At 49.8% G+C, this 17,831-nt stretch overlaps 2 protein-coding genes across 6 annotated transcripts in view; both read right to left on the bottom strand.

Annotated features, from left to right (window-relative positions):
* UBE2T (ubiquitin conjugating enzyme E2 T) overlaps positions 1–13,696 on the bottom strand; it is a 29,662-nt gene extending 15,966 nt beyond the window's left edge. For all 5 annotated transcript variants that reach the window (XR_010600528.1, XR_010600529.1, XM_042842449.2 and 2 more), the window contains exon 1: positions 13,542–13,696. The gene's annotated coding sequence lies outside the window, so the exon portion shown is untranslated. The remainder of the gene's footprint in view (positions 1–13,541) is intronic.
* Positions 1,323–13,533, bottom strand: LOC135983038 (uncharacterized). The gene is made up of 2 exons (XM_065592334.1): positions 5,481–13,533; positions 1,323–3,458 (listed from the first exon to the last, which is right to left on the bottom strand). Exon 1 carries the CDS (start codon positions 12,075–12,077, stop codon positions 10,248–10,250), a length of 1,830 nt encoding a protein of 609 aa, XP_065448406.1. The 5' UTR covers positions 12,078–13,533; the 3' UTR covers positions 1,323–3,458; positions 5,481–10,247.
* Positions 13,697–17,831: the final 4,135 nt, after the last annotated feature.

The following is a 17,831-nucleotide window of genomic DNA, read 5'->3' as shown; positions in this document are numbered from 1 at the left end:
GATCTTGGCTAAAGCATGGAATTTTGGTCTTTTTTTTGTTAATCCTTCCTCAGCAGGGTGGGGTGGGGGGGAAGATGGGCTAGATCAGGGTTTCTCAACCCGCGGGTCAGTACCCAAAATTGGTGTTTCAAATGGTCACGTGACAGCTCCTGGGCTGGCTGGGCTTGCCTCCCTGTTCCAGGCACTGCAACCTCTGGGGTCCCAGCGCCACTCAGATTTGGCCCATCTATCATGACGACGGGAGTCTGGGTAGGCCAAATTTGAGTAAGCGACACTGTAACCCCATGAGCAGGTCACAACTCCACTCACACAAATGGCTCCTGCAGCCAGCCCCACAGCACAGGAGCTGCAGGAGCCAGCACTGTGGGATGAGTGCCATGCAGGATCCGACCAAAACCACCCCAAGGCCTCCATCCCTAGACTATTTACTGGGTTACAATGGACCATAAACATTTACAAATGGGTCCTGAGCCCAAAAGATTGAGAACCACTGGGCTAGATAACCTCTTGAGGTTCCCTCCAGACCTACATTTCTAAGATTCTATAACTAAAAAATGACCAAACCATCTTATAAGCCAGCTCATGCACAACACAGGTTCAAAATAATCAACCATGCTGGGTAACCAGTTATGAGACCACCAGGCCTGTTGGGACCAAAACACGTTATAACATGTTGTGGCTGCAATACAGTACAAATGTATGTGGTTAAAACCGTCCTGAGCAATCTCCATGAATATTCCCAGTCAAACACGAAAACATCCTCACCCACCAACTGGGACAAGAAAGAGAACCAGGAAAATTTCCCTCATCTGCCAAAAAAATGGTTACTGGCAATGGGGAACAGATTTTGGCAAGTGGGAATTAAAATGGGATCCAACCTTGCCTGCAGCAAGATAGATGAATAGTAATCAGGAACTGCCTAATATGGGAACGGTCTCACCTGTCAGAAATTATAGCCTTCCTGCACTCCATGTCAGTGGTTACTTCAAAGAAGGGACAATCTGCCCCTGTGTGTGTGTGTGGAGAGGGGAGGCGGTACGGTGTCACTCACCCTGCACCAGGATAACTATGTATCCCCGTGCCCCCACCCAGCTGTGGGGAAGAACCAAGCATTCCCTTGTGCCCCCACCCCCGAGTCAGGGTCAACTCCCCCCACCCCTTAGGGCTAATTGTCCGCCATCTCCCCATGATTACCCCACATTGTTTTCTCCACAGGAATTGAAATTAGAGGCGGTGTTTGAATTTACAGGGGGGGGTGAAAGCCAAGGGGTGAGACGATGAGGACGAAGGTGGGTTGTATGGCACCAGAGTAAAAACTGAAAAATGTTCCACAAGCATTTTATTAGATTTAACTCATTTTAAAATCATCACACAAATGAAGTTGGCTATTCAAGCCTTCTGTGAAGCATTACATCTACATCCTTCTTGATTTCTTGTAATTTTGCACAACTCTGTTAATGAACTTCTCTAATGCAGTGCGTTCATCTTTGGTGGCTTCTCATGTGTCCGGTACTTCCAGTCCTTCAATTGATAGGCTCATTAGTTCATTCATGTGATCAGGCAGAAGGCGACTTTTTTCCTATTCAATGATGAAAAAGAACACTCAACTGTAGCTGTTGTGACTGGGAGTAGCAAGAGATGAATTCCTAATTCTTTCATCCCAGGAAACATAGCACAAAGATCAGGTTGAGCCACTAACAATGATAAAAAAGAAGCTGCAGTCAAATCTTCATTCGTTCGTTGCATGGCAGTCCACTCTACGTTCAAATTCTCTATTCTGTCCTGATCACATGGCAGCCCCATTGCTGGCAGTGTCTTACTCCACTCAATTGCCGGTGTTTTATAAGATAGACATCTGTAAAAGCTATACAGAGTAGAATCCAGAAGTTGCTGTTGTAGATTTGTAAGAATCAAGTCAATGTACTTTTTCAGCTGGCTTAAACACTTCTTGTCCTCTTCGCTTAAGGAAGAGTCATTAGTCTTTCATTAGTTAACTTTTGGATTGAAGTCTTTGCTTCTTCCAGTACGTTTTCAATGGATATTTCTCTGAATGATCCAACTGTAGCTTTTATTGCTGGACAAAGATCTACTACTGTTGTAGCAGATGCCTAGATGGCATTGTTTAATGACCCAAGTGGTTTCAACAGTAGACTTACAAGAGAGAAAATAGTGATTGTTTTCTCTGAACATAATAGCAAAAGTAGTGCACTAGTCTCACTACTTAGATCGGTTCCCTCTTGGTAGATACTTTCCAAAGCCAGTAATAAGGGTTGCAGTAATTTTAAGACAACAGCCAAGGATCGCTCATGAGAAAGCCAGTGGGTTTTCTCTTGGACTAATTTGAACTTCAGTCCCAGAGAATCTTCTATTTCTTCCAATACATTCAGTCTTTTTGGACTCTTGCTGAAAAAAACAACAACAGTACAATGAAGTCATTACAATTATGGCTTTTTTAATGTCTTTTGAAGATTATGCAGCTCGTACTAGTGCTAGCTGGAGTAGACAGCCTTTGCAGTGTGTATAGGAGAGATTAGGGTTACACTTTTCTCTGAGCAAAGCTTGTACTCCACCATGCCTTCCAGAGAAGTTTGCTGCTCCATCAAATGCACAAGCAGCCATGTTTGGGTTCCAATTTACAAACATTTAACTCTTCTAAGATGTGGGTTGTCACAGATGCAGCTGATGCGTCTTCTATAACCTGAACATCTAGAAATGCATCCACTGGCCTACCACTGACATCAAGATAACGTACACAATGACTTAATGCTTCTAACCACATGCTTCTAACCACTTACTTGAGTTTCTTGCAGAAAGTAAGTGAGCATTTGCCGGTCTTGTTCAGGGTTAACAAGTGACAATGCACTTAACACTGACCTCCAGTTTGTAGTGTATGGTATCTCTTGCTTAAATAGAAAGTATGATGCAACCGCCATGTTTGTTCCCACAAACTACGTTGTGCATTCAGCATTCTTAAATGGCCTCATTAAGTACTTCTAGACTTGGTTTTGACAGTAACTGGCTTATAAGGCTTTCTGCATGTTGATGCAGTACAGAGGCTTGGTGTTTTGCAGCCTTTTCATGTAGTTTATCAGCATTGGCTTTGCTGACAGGTCTGGCAAACTAAGATCCTCCAGTATTACCAATTGTAGCAGTGGGAAGCTTTCCTTCTTCGTAAGCTTTTTTGCAAGAGGTGCACCACCTTTTGTAACTTTAATAAATGGAAAAAGCTTGACCGACAAACATCGGGAACTGCCTTCAGGTTGTGGAGACACTGTTTCTTCAGTAGGTAGTTGTATTTGTGCTTCAGACTGTTCGGATGTAGATACACCATTTGAACCTTCAGATAACATGTTGATATATTCCTGATTCTTGATATGTTCTTCATCTTGGCTGATTTTGGAGGCCTTTGAGTGGAAAAATTGTTGAATTGTTTTTTGTCTTTTCATTTTCACTTTGACCTGCAACATATAAAACATAAGAATGTGACATTACCCAGGGTACAATCTGGACTGTTGAACAGCTGTTTCCCCTTAGTTTTTGAACCTGGGGTGTCTTTTCATAGAATCATCATAGAATCATAGAATATCAGGGTTGGAAGGGACCTCAGGGGGTCATCTAGTCCAACCCCCTGCTCAAAGCAGGACCAATTCCCAACTAAATCATCCCAGCCAGGGCTTTGTCAAGCCTGACCGTAAAAACCTCTAAGGAAGAAGATTCCACCACCTCCCTAGGTAACCCATTCCAGTGCTTCACCACCCTCCTAGTGAAAAAGTTTTTCCTAATATCCAACCTAAACCTCACGCGCTGCAACTTGAGACCATTACTCCTTGTTCTGTCATCAGGTACCACTGAGAACAGTCTAGATCCATCCTCTTTGGAACCCCCTTTCAGATAGTTGAAAGCAGCTATCAAATCCCCCCCCCCATCCTTCTCTTCTGCAGACTAAACAATCGCAGTTCCCTCAGCCTCTCCTCATAACTCATGTGCTCCAGCCCCCTAATCATTTTTGTTGCCCTCCGCTGGACTCTTTCCAATTTTTCCACATCCTTCTTGTAGTGTGGGGCCCAAAACTGGACACAGTACTCCAGATGAGGCCTCACCAATGTCGAATAGAGGGGAATGATCACGTCCCTTGATCTGCTGGCAATGCCCCTACTTATACAGCCCAAAATGCCGTTAGCCTTCTTGGCAACAAGGGCACACTATTGACTCATATCCAGCTTCTTGTCCACTGTAACCCCTAGGTCCTTTTCTGCAGAACTGCTTCCTAGCCATTCGGTCCTTAATCTGTAACAGTGAATGGGATTCTTCCGTCCTAAGTGCAGGGCTCTGCACTTGTCCTTGTTGAACCTCATCAGGTTTCTTTTGGCCCAATCCTCTAATTTGTCTAGGTCCCTCTGTATCCTATCCCTACCCTCCAGCATATCTACCACTCCTCCCAGTTTAGTGTCATCTGCAAACTTGCTGAGGGTGCAGTCCACAACATCCTCCAGATCATTAATGAAGATACTGAACAAAACGGGCCCTAGGACCGACCCTTGGGGCACTCCACTTGAAACCGGCTGCCAACTAGACATGGAGCCGTTGATCACTACCCATTGAGCTCGACGATCTAGCCAGCTTTCTATCCACCTTACAGTCCATTCATCCAGCCCACACTTCTTTAACTTGCCAACAAGAATACTGTGGGAGACCGTATTAAAAGCTTTGCTAAAGTCAATGAATAACACATCCACTGTTTTCCCCTCATCCACAGAACAAGGTATTTCCTCATAGAAGGCAATTAGGTTAGTCAGGCATGACTTGCCCTTCGTGAATCCATGCTGACTGTTCCTGATCACTTTCCTCTCCTCTAAGTGCTTCAAAATTGATTCCTTGAGGACCTGCTCCATGATTTTTCCAGGGACAGAGGTGAAGCTGACTGGCCTGTAGTTCCCTGGATCCTCCTTCTTCCCTTTTTTAAAGATGGGTACTACATTAGCCTTTTTCCAGTCATCCGGGACCTCCCCCGATCGCCATGAGTTTTCAAAGATAATGGCCAATGGCTTTTACACTGCTTCAAAGTGAGAACGACCACTCCTGGTCTGTTCACACACAGCCTCCAGCATGTAACTTGCTCCCAGCTACACAGTATGAGTGCTATAGTCAGTCACTCATGAATTACACTGCAGAACACCAGGAAACTCTCCAGTCCCAGACTTTCCCCCAGAAATATGCATCTTGTACTGCCCAGCACTCTACTGGACAATGCAAGCGCATATAAAATCCATCATTTCATAAACAGAAAGTGATATGCACAAACCCTGTTATCTCAGTTAGAGATTCCCAAACACTTTAATCCAACACACTGGTTTAGATAAATCAATAAAACAAGTTTATTAACCACAAAAAGAAAGATTGTAAGTGATTACAAGTAATGAGGCATAAAAGTTAAAATTGGTTACAAAAAAATAAAAGGCAAAACGCAACTAATAACTTACTTAACAGGCTAAGTGAATTCAAAGTACAATGTCTTTCTTGCCACATGCTTTTGCAGTCTCACTGGCTAGAATCCTTTCAGCCAAGCTCCCTCCCCAGTTCAGTGTTTCTTCAGGTGTTTCTGATGCTGTGAGCAAGGAGAAAGGAGTGTTTGGGGGCTTCTCTCCCCATTTCTTATAGTTCTCTTTTCCCTTTGACGATCATTTCCATCTAGGGTTCAGGCAACAGGAGACTGGAGGACAGAAACTTCCAGCTGTTTTGCTGTCAATATGTAAAGTTCTCACTCACACCTTTCTTCCTGCCAAAGAATGGCCAATTAACCAGGTGATAGTCCATTTGATTTTGTTGACATCTGGATAAAGTCTTTTGTCTCTGGGGAACCGGTTTGAAGCTGGTTCCCCAGATTTGGAACATGCCTTATAAAGTAGAATTCTATAACTTCACATACAATGTTGCCACACATTTTACCAGGACAATAAAGTTTGACAGATTATGAGTTTTCAAATGACACCTCACAAGGCATACTTTGTACAAAATTTATCCTAGCCTTGTAAAAAGGGTGAACATAGGAGTACAGACTGTCATAATTAATAAATTAAATGTTTTGTTAGGATAATGCAAATTTAACATAGGACAATGCAAATTACACCAAACACAACAGTTTTAGATGTCTAAAGCAATATATATATCAATTTTTTTAATGTATTTAATTTAAATTGTCTTTTGAAAAATTATAAAAGTGTTTAGTTCAGAAACTCCCCAAGATAATGACCTCTCTAGATAGCGACAATGTGAGATAACGACCTTGGCAAATAAGGCATTTTAAAAACCTTGCCTAATAGGAAACACATATTTTTATAAGTTTCCCAGTCACAAATCTAGCATTCTAGAGCAAAGTCACTAAACACACTAATATAGTCATCCCAAGAACAAGAAATTATATTAATTCCTTCTATATATATGCATAAACTCTCATGAAGTTTCAATAAAAGAGGAGTTAAGCTTGCTGTGGCTGCCCAGTTACTGTAAGCAAGTTTCATACATTTTTGTCAGCAAAGCAATTTGGCGCTAACTCTTGGTCTCACATTTTAAACATCACAAAACACCAATAAACATCAGCATTTGAATTATGATGATTTACTGTTGTTTATAAATCACAATTTGAAATTATTAGGTCGGCCAACCTCTCTGAAATGAATGAGCCGGCACTGTCATAACAAACAGCTGCGGGAGGCAGTCTTTGTTCATAGGTTTCAAACCTATTATGCATTTTCAGGAACAAGTATTTTGTTATACATATGCTTTTAAAGTGTGTGTTAATGTTTCAACTTCAATTCAAATTTCCAAACAACAAAATGAATTTTTTTTCAAACTAGAAAATTTTAAAAACTAAATCTAGCTGGAAAACGACTGGCCGGGGGAAGGTAGGGAAAAAGACGGTTACTCACCGTTGTAACTGTTGTTCTTCGAGATGTGTTGCTCATATCCATTCCAATCAGGTGTGCGCGCGCCGCGTGCACGATCGTCGGAGAATTTTCTACCCTAGCAACACCCGGAGGGTCGGCTGTGGAGCCCCCTAGAGTGGCGCCTTCATGGCGCTGGATATATACCCCAGCCGACCCGGCGCCCCCTCAGTTCCTTCTTGCCGGCTACTCCGACAGTGGGGAAGGGGGGCGGGTTTGGAATGGATATGAGCAACACATCTCGAAGAACAACAGTTACAACGGTGAGTAACCGTCTTTTCTTCTTCGAGTGCTTGCTCATATCGATTCCAATCAGGTGACTCCCAAGCCTTATCTAGGTGGAGGGGTCGGAGTGAGACATTGCTGTGTGCAAAACCGCTGATCCGAATGCAGCATCGTCTCTGGACTGCTGTACCAGTGCGTAGTGAGCTGCAAATGTGTGGACTGATGACCAAACTGCAGCTCTACAAATGTCCTGGATTGGAACTTGAGCCAGGAAGGTAGTCGAGGAAGCTTGGGCCCCCGTTGAGTGAGCGGTGAGGTGCGATGTTGAGACACCGGCCAGGTCATAGCAAGTCCGGATGCAAGACGTGATCCAGGAGGATAGGCGTTGTGAAGAGACCGGTAAGCCTTTCATTCGGTCGGCCACTGCAACGAAGAGTTGCGTCGTCTTTCTAAAGTGCTTTGTGCGGTCAATATAGAAAGCCAGGGCCCTGCGTACGTCCAAAGAATGCAAATGCTGGTCTTGGCGAGTAGCATGTGGTTTAGGATGGAAGACTGGGAGAAATATATCCTGATTCATGTGAAACGGAGAAACCACCTTAGGAAGAAAGGCAGGATGTGGACGAAGCTGCACTTTATCCTTATGGAAAACCGTGTAAGGGGGCTCGGATGTAAGCGCCCTGAGTTCCGAAACGCGCCGTGCTGAGGTGATGGCTACGAGGAAGGCTGTCTTCCAGGATAGGTACAGAAGAGAACAGGTGGCCAGTGGCTCGAATGGAGGCCCTGTGAGCTTGGAGAGAACCAGGTTGAGATCCCACGTCGGAACGGGCTGACGTTGCTGTGGGTACATCCGGTCTAAGCCCTTGAGGAATCTAACGACCATCGGGTTAGAGAATACCGAGGACGCGAGTTCCCCTGGGTGAAAGGCCGATATAGCGGCCAGGTGAACCCTAATTGAAGATATCGCCAAACCCTGCTGTTTTAGGGAGAGGAGATATTCCAATATGAGAGGAATAGGTGCCTGTAACGGGGACATGGCTCGTTGTTCGCACCAACAGGAGAACCGCTTCCACTTGGCCAAGTACGTGGTCCGTGTTGAAGGCTTCCTACTGCTCAGCAGAATCTGTTGGACAGAGTGCGAGCATTGCCGCTCTGCCTGGGTGAACCATGGAGCAACCACGCCGTGAGGTGGAGTGATTGTAGGTCGGGATGACGTAGTCAGCCGTGGTCCTGAGAGATGAGATCTGGACACAACGGAAGCGGGATCGGGGGCTGAACCGAGAGCTCCAACAGTGTGGTGTACCAGTGTTGCCTCGGCCACGCTGGAGCGACTAGAATTACTCGAGCCTGGTCTCTGCGTAGTTTGAGCAGCACCTTGTGGACCAGCGGAAATGGAGGGAAGGCGTAAAACAGGTGGTCTTTCCAAGGAAGGAGAAACACGTCCGATAGAGAGCCCGGAGCTCGCCCTTGTAGGGAGCAGAACGCGTGGCACTTCCTGTTGGCTCGAGATGCAAACAGGTCTACCTGGGGAAATCCCCACCTCTGGAAAACGGAATAGATGATGTCCGGACGAATTGACCACTCGTGCGTCTGAAAGGACCTGCTGAGTCGGTCCGCTAAAGTGTTCTGGACTCCAGGAAGGAACGATGCTGTGAGATGGATTGAGTGGGCGATGCAGAAGTCCCACAGGCGAATGGCCTCTTGGCATAGAATCGACGAACGTGCTCCTCCTTGCTTGTTGATGTAAAACATGGCCGTGGTGTTGTCGATGAGAACTAACACACAGCGGCCACGTAGGAGATTGAGAAATGCCTGGCACGCCAGGCGCACCGCCATCAGTTCCCGAACATTGATGTGTAGGGCTAGCTGGGGTGCAGTCCACAGGCCCTGGGTATGGTGTTCGTTGAGATGGGCACCCCAACCCAGAGATGAAGCGTCTGTGACCAGGTGCAGAGAGGGTTGTGGGGCGTGAAACGGCATTCCCTCGCAAACCACACTGTGATCTAGCCACCAGGTGAGGGAGGTCAAGACCGAGTTCGGAACCGTGATCACCATGTTCAGGTTGTCCCGATATGGGCGGTATACCGATGCCACCCAGGTCTGGAGTGGGCGAAGCCGAAGTTTGGCATGCCTGGTTACGTACGTGCAAGAAGCCATGTGACCCAACAGGGTGAGGCACGACCTCACCGTGGTAATTGGAAAGGCCCTGAGTCCTCGAATGAGGCTTGTGATGGTATGAAAACGATTGTCTTGTAGAATAGCCTGTGCACGTCCGGAGTCTAGGACTGCCCCAATAAATTCTATCCTCTGGGTAGGCTCTAGCGTGGATTTCTCTTTGTTGAGTAGAATGCCCAACGCGTGGAATGTGTGTACTATTATGTGTACGTGAGCTCGAACCTGCTCTCTGGTGCGACCGCGTACCAGCCAGTTGTCTAAATACGGGAACACCTGTATCCCTTGCTGACGAAGGTATGCCGCCACGACGGCCATACATTTTGTGAACACTCTTGGGGCCGAGGATAGGCCGAAGGGAAGGACTGCAAATTGGTAATGCACCTTGTCTACCACAAATCGTAGGAAGCGCCTGTGAGGCGGGTAGATTGCTATATGGAAGTATGCGTCCTTCATGTCGAGGGCGGCAAACCAGTCTCCAGGATCCAGGGAAGGGATAATGGTCCACAAGGAGACCATGCGGAACTTCAACTTTACTACGAATTTGTTGAGTCTGCGTAAGTCTAAGATGGGTCGCAGACCCCCTTTGGACTTGGGGATCAGGAAGTAACGGGAATAAAATCCCCTTCCCCTTAATTCTAATGGAACCTCCTCTATGGCCCCCATAGATAGGAGCGTAGAAACCTCCTGTATAAGGAGTTGCTCGTGAGAAGGGTCCCTGAAGAGGGACGGGGAGTGGGGGTGGGAGGGGGGGAAGAAGAAAACTGGAGAGCGTATCCCCTCTCCACCGTGCGAAGGACCCAACGGTCCGAGGTTATAAGGGACCAAGCACGGTGGAAATGGGAGAGGCGATCCCGAAAGGAGGGGGCTGGATCCTGGGAGATGACTGGGGCGCCGTCCTCGACCGCACCTTCAAAAGTTCTGCCTAGGGCCTGAAGGTGGCTGAGGTGGCCCCTGGTTCTGACCGGGTTGAGGGCCGGTCAACCTTCTCCTACCACCTCGCCCCTGCCTTCTGGCAGAGTCCTGTCTCGGACGAGGTGAGGGGGGGTAGAACCGCTGAGGCTGAGGTCGAAATGGCCTGCGCTGGGGTCCCGGAACATGCATCCCTAGGGAGCGCATGATTGTTCTCGAGTCCTTGAGGCTCTGCAGACGAGAGTCCGTCTTGTCCGAGAACAATCCGTGTCCCTCAAAGGGTAAATCCTGCAGAGTTTGCTGCAGTTCCGGAGGCAAGCCCGAGACCTGGAGCCAGGAGATTCTCCGCATGGCGATACCTGAAGCCAGGGTTCTCGCAGCCGAGTCTGCTATGTCCAAGGAGGCCTGTAAGGAGGTCCGTGCCACCTTCTTACCTTCCTCCACTAAGGCCCCAAACTCTTCCCTGGAGTCTTGGGGAACCAATTCCTTGAACTTCCCCATAGGGTTCCAGGAATTAAAGTTATAGCGGCTCAGGAGCGCCTGCTGATTAGCCGCTCTAAGCTGTAGCCCCCCGGCTGAATAAACCTTACGCCCAAACAAATCGAAGCGCTTAGCGTCCTTCGATTTGGGCGCTGCGGCCTGCTGACCGTGGCGCTCCCTTGCATTCACCGATGACACCACCAGTGAACACGGCTGGGGATGAGTATACAAGTACTCATGGTCCTTTGAGGGGACAAAGTACTTTCTTTCCACCCCTCTGGCTGTGGGTGGAATAGAGGCAGGAGTCTGCCATATCGTAGTGGCGTTAGCCTGGATCGTACGGATCAGGGGCAACGCTACTCTGGATGGGGCATCCGCGGAGAGGATGTTCACAATGGGGTCCTGCACCTCCACTATCTCCTCTGCCTGTAGGTCCATATTACATGCCACCCTACGTAATAGGTCCTGTTGTGCCCGGAGATCTATCGGGGGTGGACCTGTGCTCGTTGTGCCCGCCACCGCCTCATCTGGGGAAGATGAGGAAGATGCCTCAGGCGGCAAGGGATCTAAGGGCGGGTCATGGTCCAATGAGCCCTGGAGCGGAGCATCACCTGCCCCTGGGTCCAGGACGTCAGGTGGTGCGGGCACGGAAGCCTCCGTGTCCCCTGGAGGAGGGCGAGAGATGGTGGACTCTGGGGCCCTTCGCTCAGAGTGCACCGAGCGAGAGGCTGATGGTGGTGGAGCCCCTTGTGCTTGGTGGTACGCCCACGGGGTCCAGAACGACCAATGTGAAGGTCCCTGCGCGGGATCCTCCGCTACCTCCTGCCAGTGGCCCATGTCCGGCTCAGCGGCCTGCCCCTGAGGGGGGTATGCCGATCTTGATGCCCCATCGGAGGAACGGGACACTGATCTCGATGGCCATGGCGGTGCCGACCGCGCCGAGATGAACTCCGGAAGATACGGTGCCGTTCGGTGCCGGTCTGGAGATGATCGGTCCCTATGCGGTGCCGGTGAGCGTTGCCGAGATCGGGATCGGTGCCGATGACCGCGTCGGTGCCGAGAGTCCGACCTGGACCTGGAAAGCGACCTCGAGTAGGCCCGGTGCCGGGAGCGGCCCCTCGACGTCGAGCATCGCTTGTAGCGGTGCCGGGAACTACGTCTCGAGTTCGAACGGTGCCGACGATCATAACGGTGCCGGGACGTAGAGCGGTGCCGCAACGATGATCTTAGCCGCGAGTACGACTGGTGCCGAGGTGATAGTCGGCGCCGGGACTGCGAGCAGCGTCGGGACCTGCTTCGTGACCTGGATCGGTGCCGTGGTTCTAGTCCTTGAGACAGTGGGCGCATCATGGCAGGTTTTCTCCTGGATTGCACCGGACGAGGAGCCAACGGTGCCGGTGGTTGGGGCGGTGCCGGCTCCGTGAGAGCAATCAAGTCTCTCACCGTCGCGAAGGTCTCTGGGGTCGACGGGAGACACGGCTCTACCACTGACCGCGGTGGTGATCCCGTCCGCACCGGACTCAACGGCTTCGGAGCCGGAGTCGACGGTGCCGGAGGCACCTGCTTTTGGTGCTCCACCGGTGGACGCGGCTCTACCCCCGGCACCGGGGGGGGCCGGCGTCTTCAGGACGGCAGTCTCCTGCGCCTTACGGGATTTCTTGTGTCCCGGAGATAACGATGGGCGCCGAGGCACTTGCGGCAGGTGCGGTGCCGAAGGGGTTCAGTGCCGCGGAGGCTTGTCCGACTCCACCCGCGGTGCCGGGGCACTCGGTGCCGCAGGGGCACTGCGCACCGAGGCGCTTGGCGCTGGGGCTTGACGCGCCGATGGAGTGTCCGGGCTAAGTGCCGCCTCCATGAGGAGTTGCCGAAGCCGAAAGTCCCGCTCCTTCTCGGTCTGAAGGCCTTACAGATCTTACACTTATCTGTTTGATGGGACTCTCCCAGGCACTTCAGACACGAGTCGTGCGGATCACTTGTGGGCATAGGCTTAGCGCAGGACGCGCACTGCTTAAAGCCGGGAGCCTTGGGCATGAGCCCGGCTATGCGCCGGGGGAAAAAAGGGGGAAGAACAACCCCCTTAATCCCCTTTAACTATCTACAACTATTAAAAGGTAAACTGAACAACTATCTAAAACTATATAACAACTACAACTATCTACAAAAACGGGATAAGCTAGGGAGAGTGGAGAACAGCTATGCCGTGCTCCACAGTTCCAACGACCGTCAGGGGCGGTAAGAAGGAACTGAGGGGGCGCCGGGTCGGCTGGGGTATATATCCAGCGCCATGAAGGCGCCACTCTAGGGGGCTCCACAGCCGACCCTCCGGGTGTTGCTAGGGTAGAAAATTCTCCGACGATCGTGCACGCAGCGCGCGCACACCTGATTGGAATCGATATGAGCAAGCACTCGAAGAAGAATCCCTGTTTGGGGACATTCCCCAGGGGGAGTAACTGTTCCCATCCCCCCACTACAACCAACCTGCCCCAAGGACCAGGGTCACTCCCCATGGGGACTAACTTCCCCCCAACCCTACATGACCACACACCCCCGGTTGGGGGCACCTACCTGTCTGTGACCACCCCACTCACAGGGTCAGGATCACTCCCCCATGGAGGCCACCTGCCCATCCCCCCCCAGGAGGGCTAACTGTCCCCTATGACCACCCTGCCCCGCGGATCAGGGTCAGCTCCCGTGGGAGCTAACTGTCCCCCTCCGCCATGACCATCCCGCCCGCCATGCTGAGGTGGCCCCGGGCTCCGCGCGCGGGTGACCGACCGCCCTGCCCCCGCTCGAGGCCCCGCCGCCCCCACTCACACGAACAGCCTCGGCCTCAGGACACCGCCAAACGAACGCTGTGGGCGCGTGGTGCAACACGGGACGGCACTGGCGGCCTCGCCTGACCACGCCCAGGGGCGGGACTTCCCGGGGCGCCTAGCAACCTTCCGGGCACACTCTGAGTCGCTCTGCAGAGGTGCCGATCTGCGGGGAGCGAGGGGCTGATTGGCCGGAGAGGATCCAAAGGCACCGCCCTGGGCTTCAAACCTTGGGAGCGGGGAGGAGACGCGGTGTGGAATTGGAGGAGCCGTCCCGGGGCCCCACCCACAGGGGGACTCACAGAGGGGTGGGGTGAGTTAGGTCACTGGCCTCGCTGCTACCCTGTGCCTCTCAGGCAGGGCCCGGGGGTGGATGCGGCCGCGACTCGAGCCCAGTCCACACTGGGAGGGGGGGTTCTGACCCCCGGGGTGCATGGGGCGGGCTGGGTTTACACACTTTAATGCACACACATCACTATATGGGGGGGTTGGACCCAGCTACTGGAATCAGCGGATTGCCTGAGAATGTCACCTGTTAGCAGTGCTCACATGTGTGTGCTGGCTGGGGCTGGGGGAGGTTTTGCCCCAGCTGCTGCAGTCATGGGATTGTGTTAGAATTTCACACCCCCTCATGGAAAGGGGGAGGTCTCACCCCAGCTGCTATGGTCAGGGAATTGCCTGAGGATCTCTAGCCTGGTTTGCAGCCACTGAGGGCAGTGGAGAAACGCCTGATGCTGTTGTGAAGTGAAAGTTGCTTCACCCCAAAGGCTTGTAAATGAGAAGGTGGTTTTATATATATATTTAAATCTTGTGATTTTGGGGGCCTGACTTGTGATTTTTTTTTGCTTGCGCAGGGTTAGTCACGCTGTACAGTAGCTGGCTGTGGTCAATGTGTAAGGTCAGTTTGTGCCAGGGCAGGTTACAAGGGGTCGCAGACCCAGCAAAAATAAGGTTTTAAATCAGTCTGGGTCACTGAGGGGTGCACTTTAAGTATTGTCTTTCCAAAGCTGCTGCTCCTAGATTATGATAGATCCCCACAAACTTTATTCAGACCACTTTAAGAACTGGTTGAGGTGAATCCTTGCTTCCCCTTCCCACAAAGGCCTTGGCTGCACAGCTACTTAGACTATAAACTCTGTGGGGCAGGGACTGTCTTTTTGTACTGTGGGGTCCTAGTCCATGATAGGGGCTCCTAGACCCTACTGCAATACAAATAATTAATAATAATATATCACTCTCTCATAACAGCATCTGGGCTACAGATTTATAACCTGTTGTAACCTGGTCATTCTATAAATATGTGGAAACTGAGTCCCCTGACTGAGTTATAACTGGAGGAAGATGGGGCTTTAGTCTCTCTTTACATGATGGCAACAATAGACCAAGTTCAGCTATCTGGTGCCCTTGCTTATCAGACACCAAATAAATCCATTAAAGAAAAATGCTTTAATATTATTCCTATCTCTGGATATTTGTAAGTCTCAGCCTAGTAAATGCTTGTACCAGACTCCAAGGCCTCAACCTGGGCTTTGTGGTTCCTTGTAAACTGATTCCTTAAAAATTCAGATACAATTTCAATTAACGATTGAATTCCTCAACTGTCTCTGGACAAAGAGAGGCTGCAGCGTACAAAACAGCCCTAATACAGGCAAACAAACATTTATTTAACCCATTGCCTTATTATTTAGACAGCACCATACATGTGAATGGTATTTTATAAAACATATAAACAAAGCTCCACATATTCTGTGATTCTGCAATATCAGCTTCAGTTGCTGCCACGGAACCATGCTCCAGAAAATCAGCTTTTGTTTAAAAAATGTAATTTCTAGCTCTTACATTTGGGAAAATAATCTCAAAACATGACCTGTGTGTAAGGGCTTGCCTACATTGAAGTTATGCCATAATAGCTATTCCCAAATAACTATTCCTAAATAGTTCCATGTGCGGACGCTCTTACTCTGCACTAAGAGTGTCTTGTTCTCCATTAGTTTAATGCAGTGGATTAAGATAATTTGGAATAAAGCATGTTTATTCCAGAATAAGAGTGTCCACATGTGAGTTAATTGGGAATAGATAATCCTATTTTAATTCATACCCTATTTTATTCCAGATTAATTTTCATGTGTAGCCAAACCCTGGCCTACATAATGCCCATTTGAATCTGTAAAGAACCTCTAACAATGGCTCTAAGAGAGAGGTGGGTAAACTAGCTAGCCCCCAGCCCCTCCCCTGCTGTCCCCCCTTCCCCACAGCCATACGGGGAGCACTCTGACCCACCGCTCCTGCCGGGCTGTGTGGCTTGTGCCCGCCCACCTCCCAGGCTTTCCAATAAGCCAGTCCTGCTGCTCTGAGCGGCATGGTAAGGGGGCAGGGAGCGAGGGGATTGGATAAGGGGTAGGGGGTTCTGGGGGGCAGTCAGGGGACAGGGAGTAGGGGGGTTGGATAGGGGGCAGGGGTCCTGGGAGGGGGCGGGCAGGGGACAAGGAGGGAGGGGGGGTTGGATGGGTGGGCAGTTCTGAGGGGGGCAGTCAAGGGGCAGATAGGGGGCGGGGCCAGGCTGTTTGGGGCGGCACAGCCTTCCCTACCCGGTCCTCTATACCATTTCGTAACCCCGATGTGGCCCTCGGACCAAAAAGTTTGCCCACCCCTGCTCTAAAAGATGTAAACTGCCCCGGCCATCTCACTCGAGGCCTGTCAGGTCCTGGACTCTGCAGCTGTGGAATCTTGCATTTTTCCAAGATATCACAGAAATCCGCATTTTTCTGCTGAATTTATCATTTTCCTGCTGCTAGATGCTGAGCTTTTTGTTTTCTGTCTCCCTACCCTGCTGGGACCTGCCCGCAGTTGCCTCTTGCTCTCCAACTTTCTTCACAGGAGGGAGGTCATTGGATTACATGTTTTCAGTGAGGAGGGGCAGGAATGAGACAGGGAACAAGCGCTAGAGTTCAGCTAGGGAGTGTGGGGAGTCTAAAATGCAGGCTGGGCCGCTAGGCAGCCTAGAGACCAGAACAGCAGCCAAGGCATGGGGAGCCGAGAAGATTATTTGCTGATGCTGACTACAAGTTCCCCCCTTTCCTAGCTCACATAGGGTGTAGGAAGGAAATTCTAAGCCAAGCCACTCAGACAACATTGTAACTGCTGAATTCCATAGAGCAGTGTCAAATTAATGATCTGGAGGATGGCATGGACTGCACTCTCAGCAAGTTTGCAGATGACACTAAACTGGGAGGAGAGGTAGATATGCTGGAGGGTAGGGATAGGATACAGAGGGACCTAGACAATTTAGAGGATTGGGCCAAAAGAAACCTGATGAGGTTCAACAAGGACAAGTGCAGAGTCCTGCACTTAGGACGGAAGAATCCCATTCACTGTTACAGACTAGGGACCGAATGGCTAGGCAGCAGTTCTGCAGAAAAGGACCTAGGGGTTACAGTGGACGAGAAGCTGGATATGAGTCGACAGTGTGCCCTTGTTGCCAAGAAGGCTAACGGCATTTTGGGCTGTATAAGTAGGGGCATTGCCAACAGATCCAGGGATGTGATCATTCCCCTCTATTCGACACTGGTGAGGCCTCATCTGGAGTACTGTATCCAGCTTTGGGCCCCACACTACAAGAAGGATGTGGAAAAATTGGAAAGAGTCCAGCAAAGGGCAACAAAAATGATTAGGGGGCTGGAGCACATGACTTAAGCGGAAAGGCTGAGGGAATTGGGATTGTTTAGTCTGCAGAAGAGAAGAATGAGGGGGGATTTGATAGCTGCTTTCAACTATCTGAAAGGGGGTTCCAAAGAGGATGGATCTAGACTGTTCTCAGTGGTACCAGATGAGAGAACAAAGAGTAGTGGTCTCAAGTTGCAGTGGGGAAGGTTCAGGTTGGATATTAGGAAAAACGTTTTCACTAGGAGGGTGGTGAAGCACTGGAATGGGTTACCTAGGGAGGTGGTGGAATCTCCTTCCTTAGAGGTTTTTACGGTCAGGCTTGACAAAGCCCTGGCTGGGATGATTTAGTTGGGAATTGGTCCTGTTTTGAGCAGGGGGTTGGACTAAATGACCTCCTGAGGTCCCTTCCAACCCTGATTTTCTATGATTCTATGAAATGAAGAACACAACAAAATCAATCTATCATTGAAACTAAAGATTCAAGAATTGTAATTCAGAGACTATTTTCAGCTCAAGGTGCTGCTGTTGGATTACTGGGGATGGGGTATTTCCTGGGTATACAATGAATTATTATAACAGCTGCCACTTTGTGTGATACCAAGGGATGAACTGGGGACCTCCAGAGCAC

Source organism: Chrysemys picta, chromosome 4 (assembly GCF_011386835.1).
Source record: "Chrysemys picta bellii isolate R12L10 chromosome 4, ASM1138683v2, whole genome shotgun sequence".
Taxonomy (NCBI): Eukaryota; Metazoa; Chordata; order Testudines; family Emydidae; genus Chrysemys; species Chrysemys picta.
This window is presented reverse-complemented; position numbering and strand designations above follow the sequence as displayed.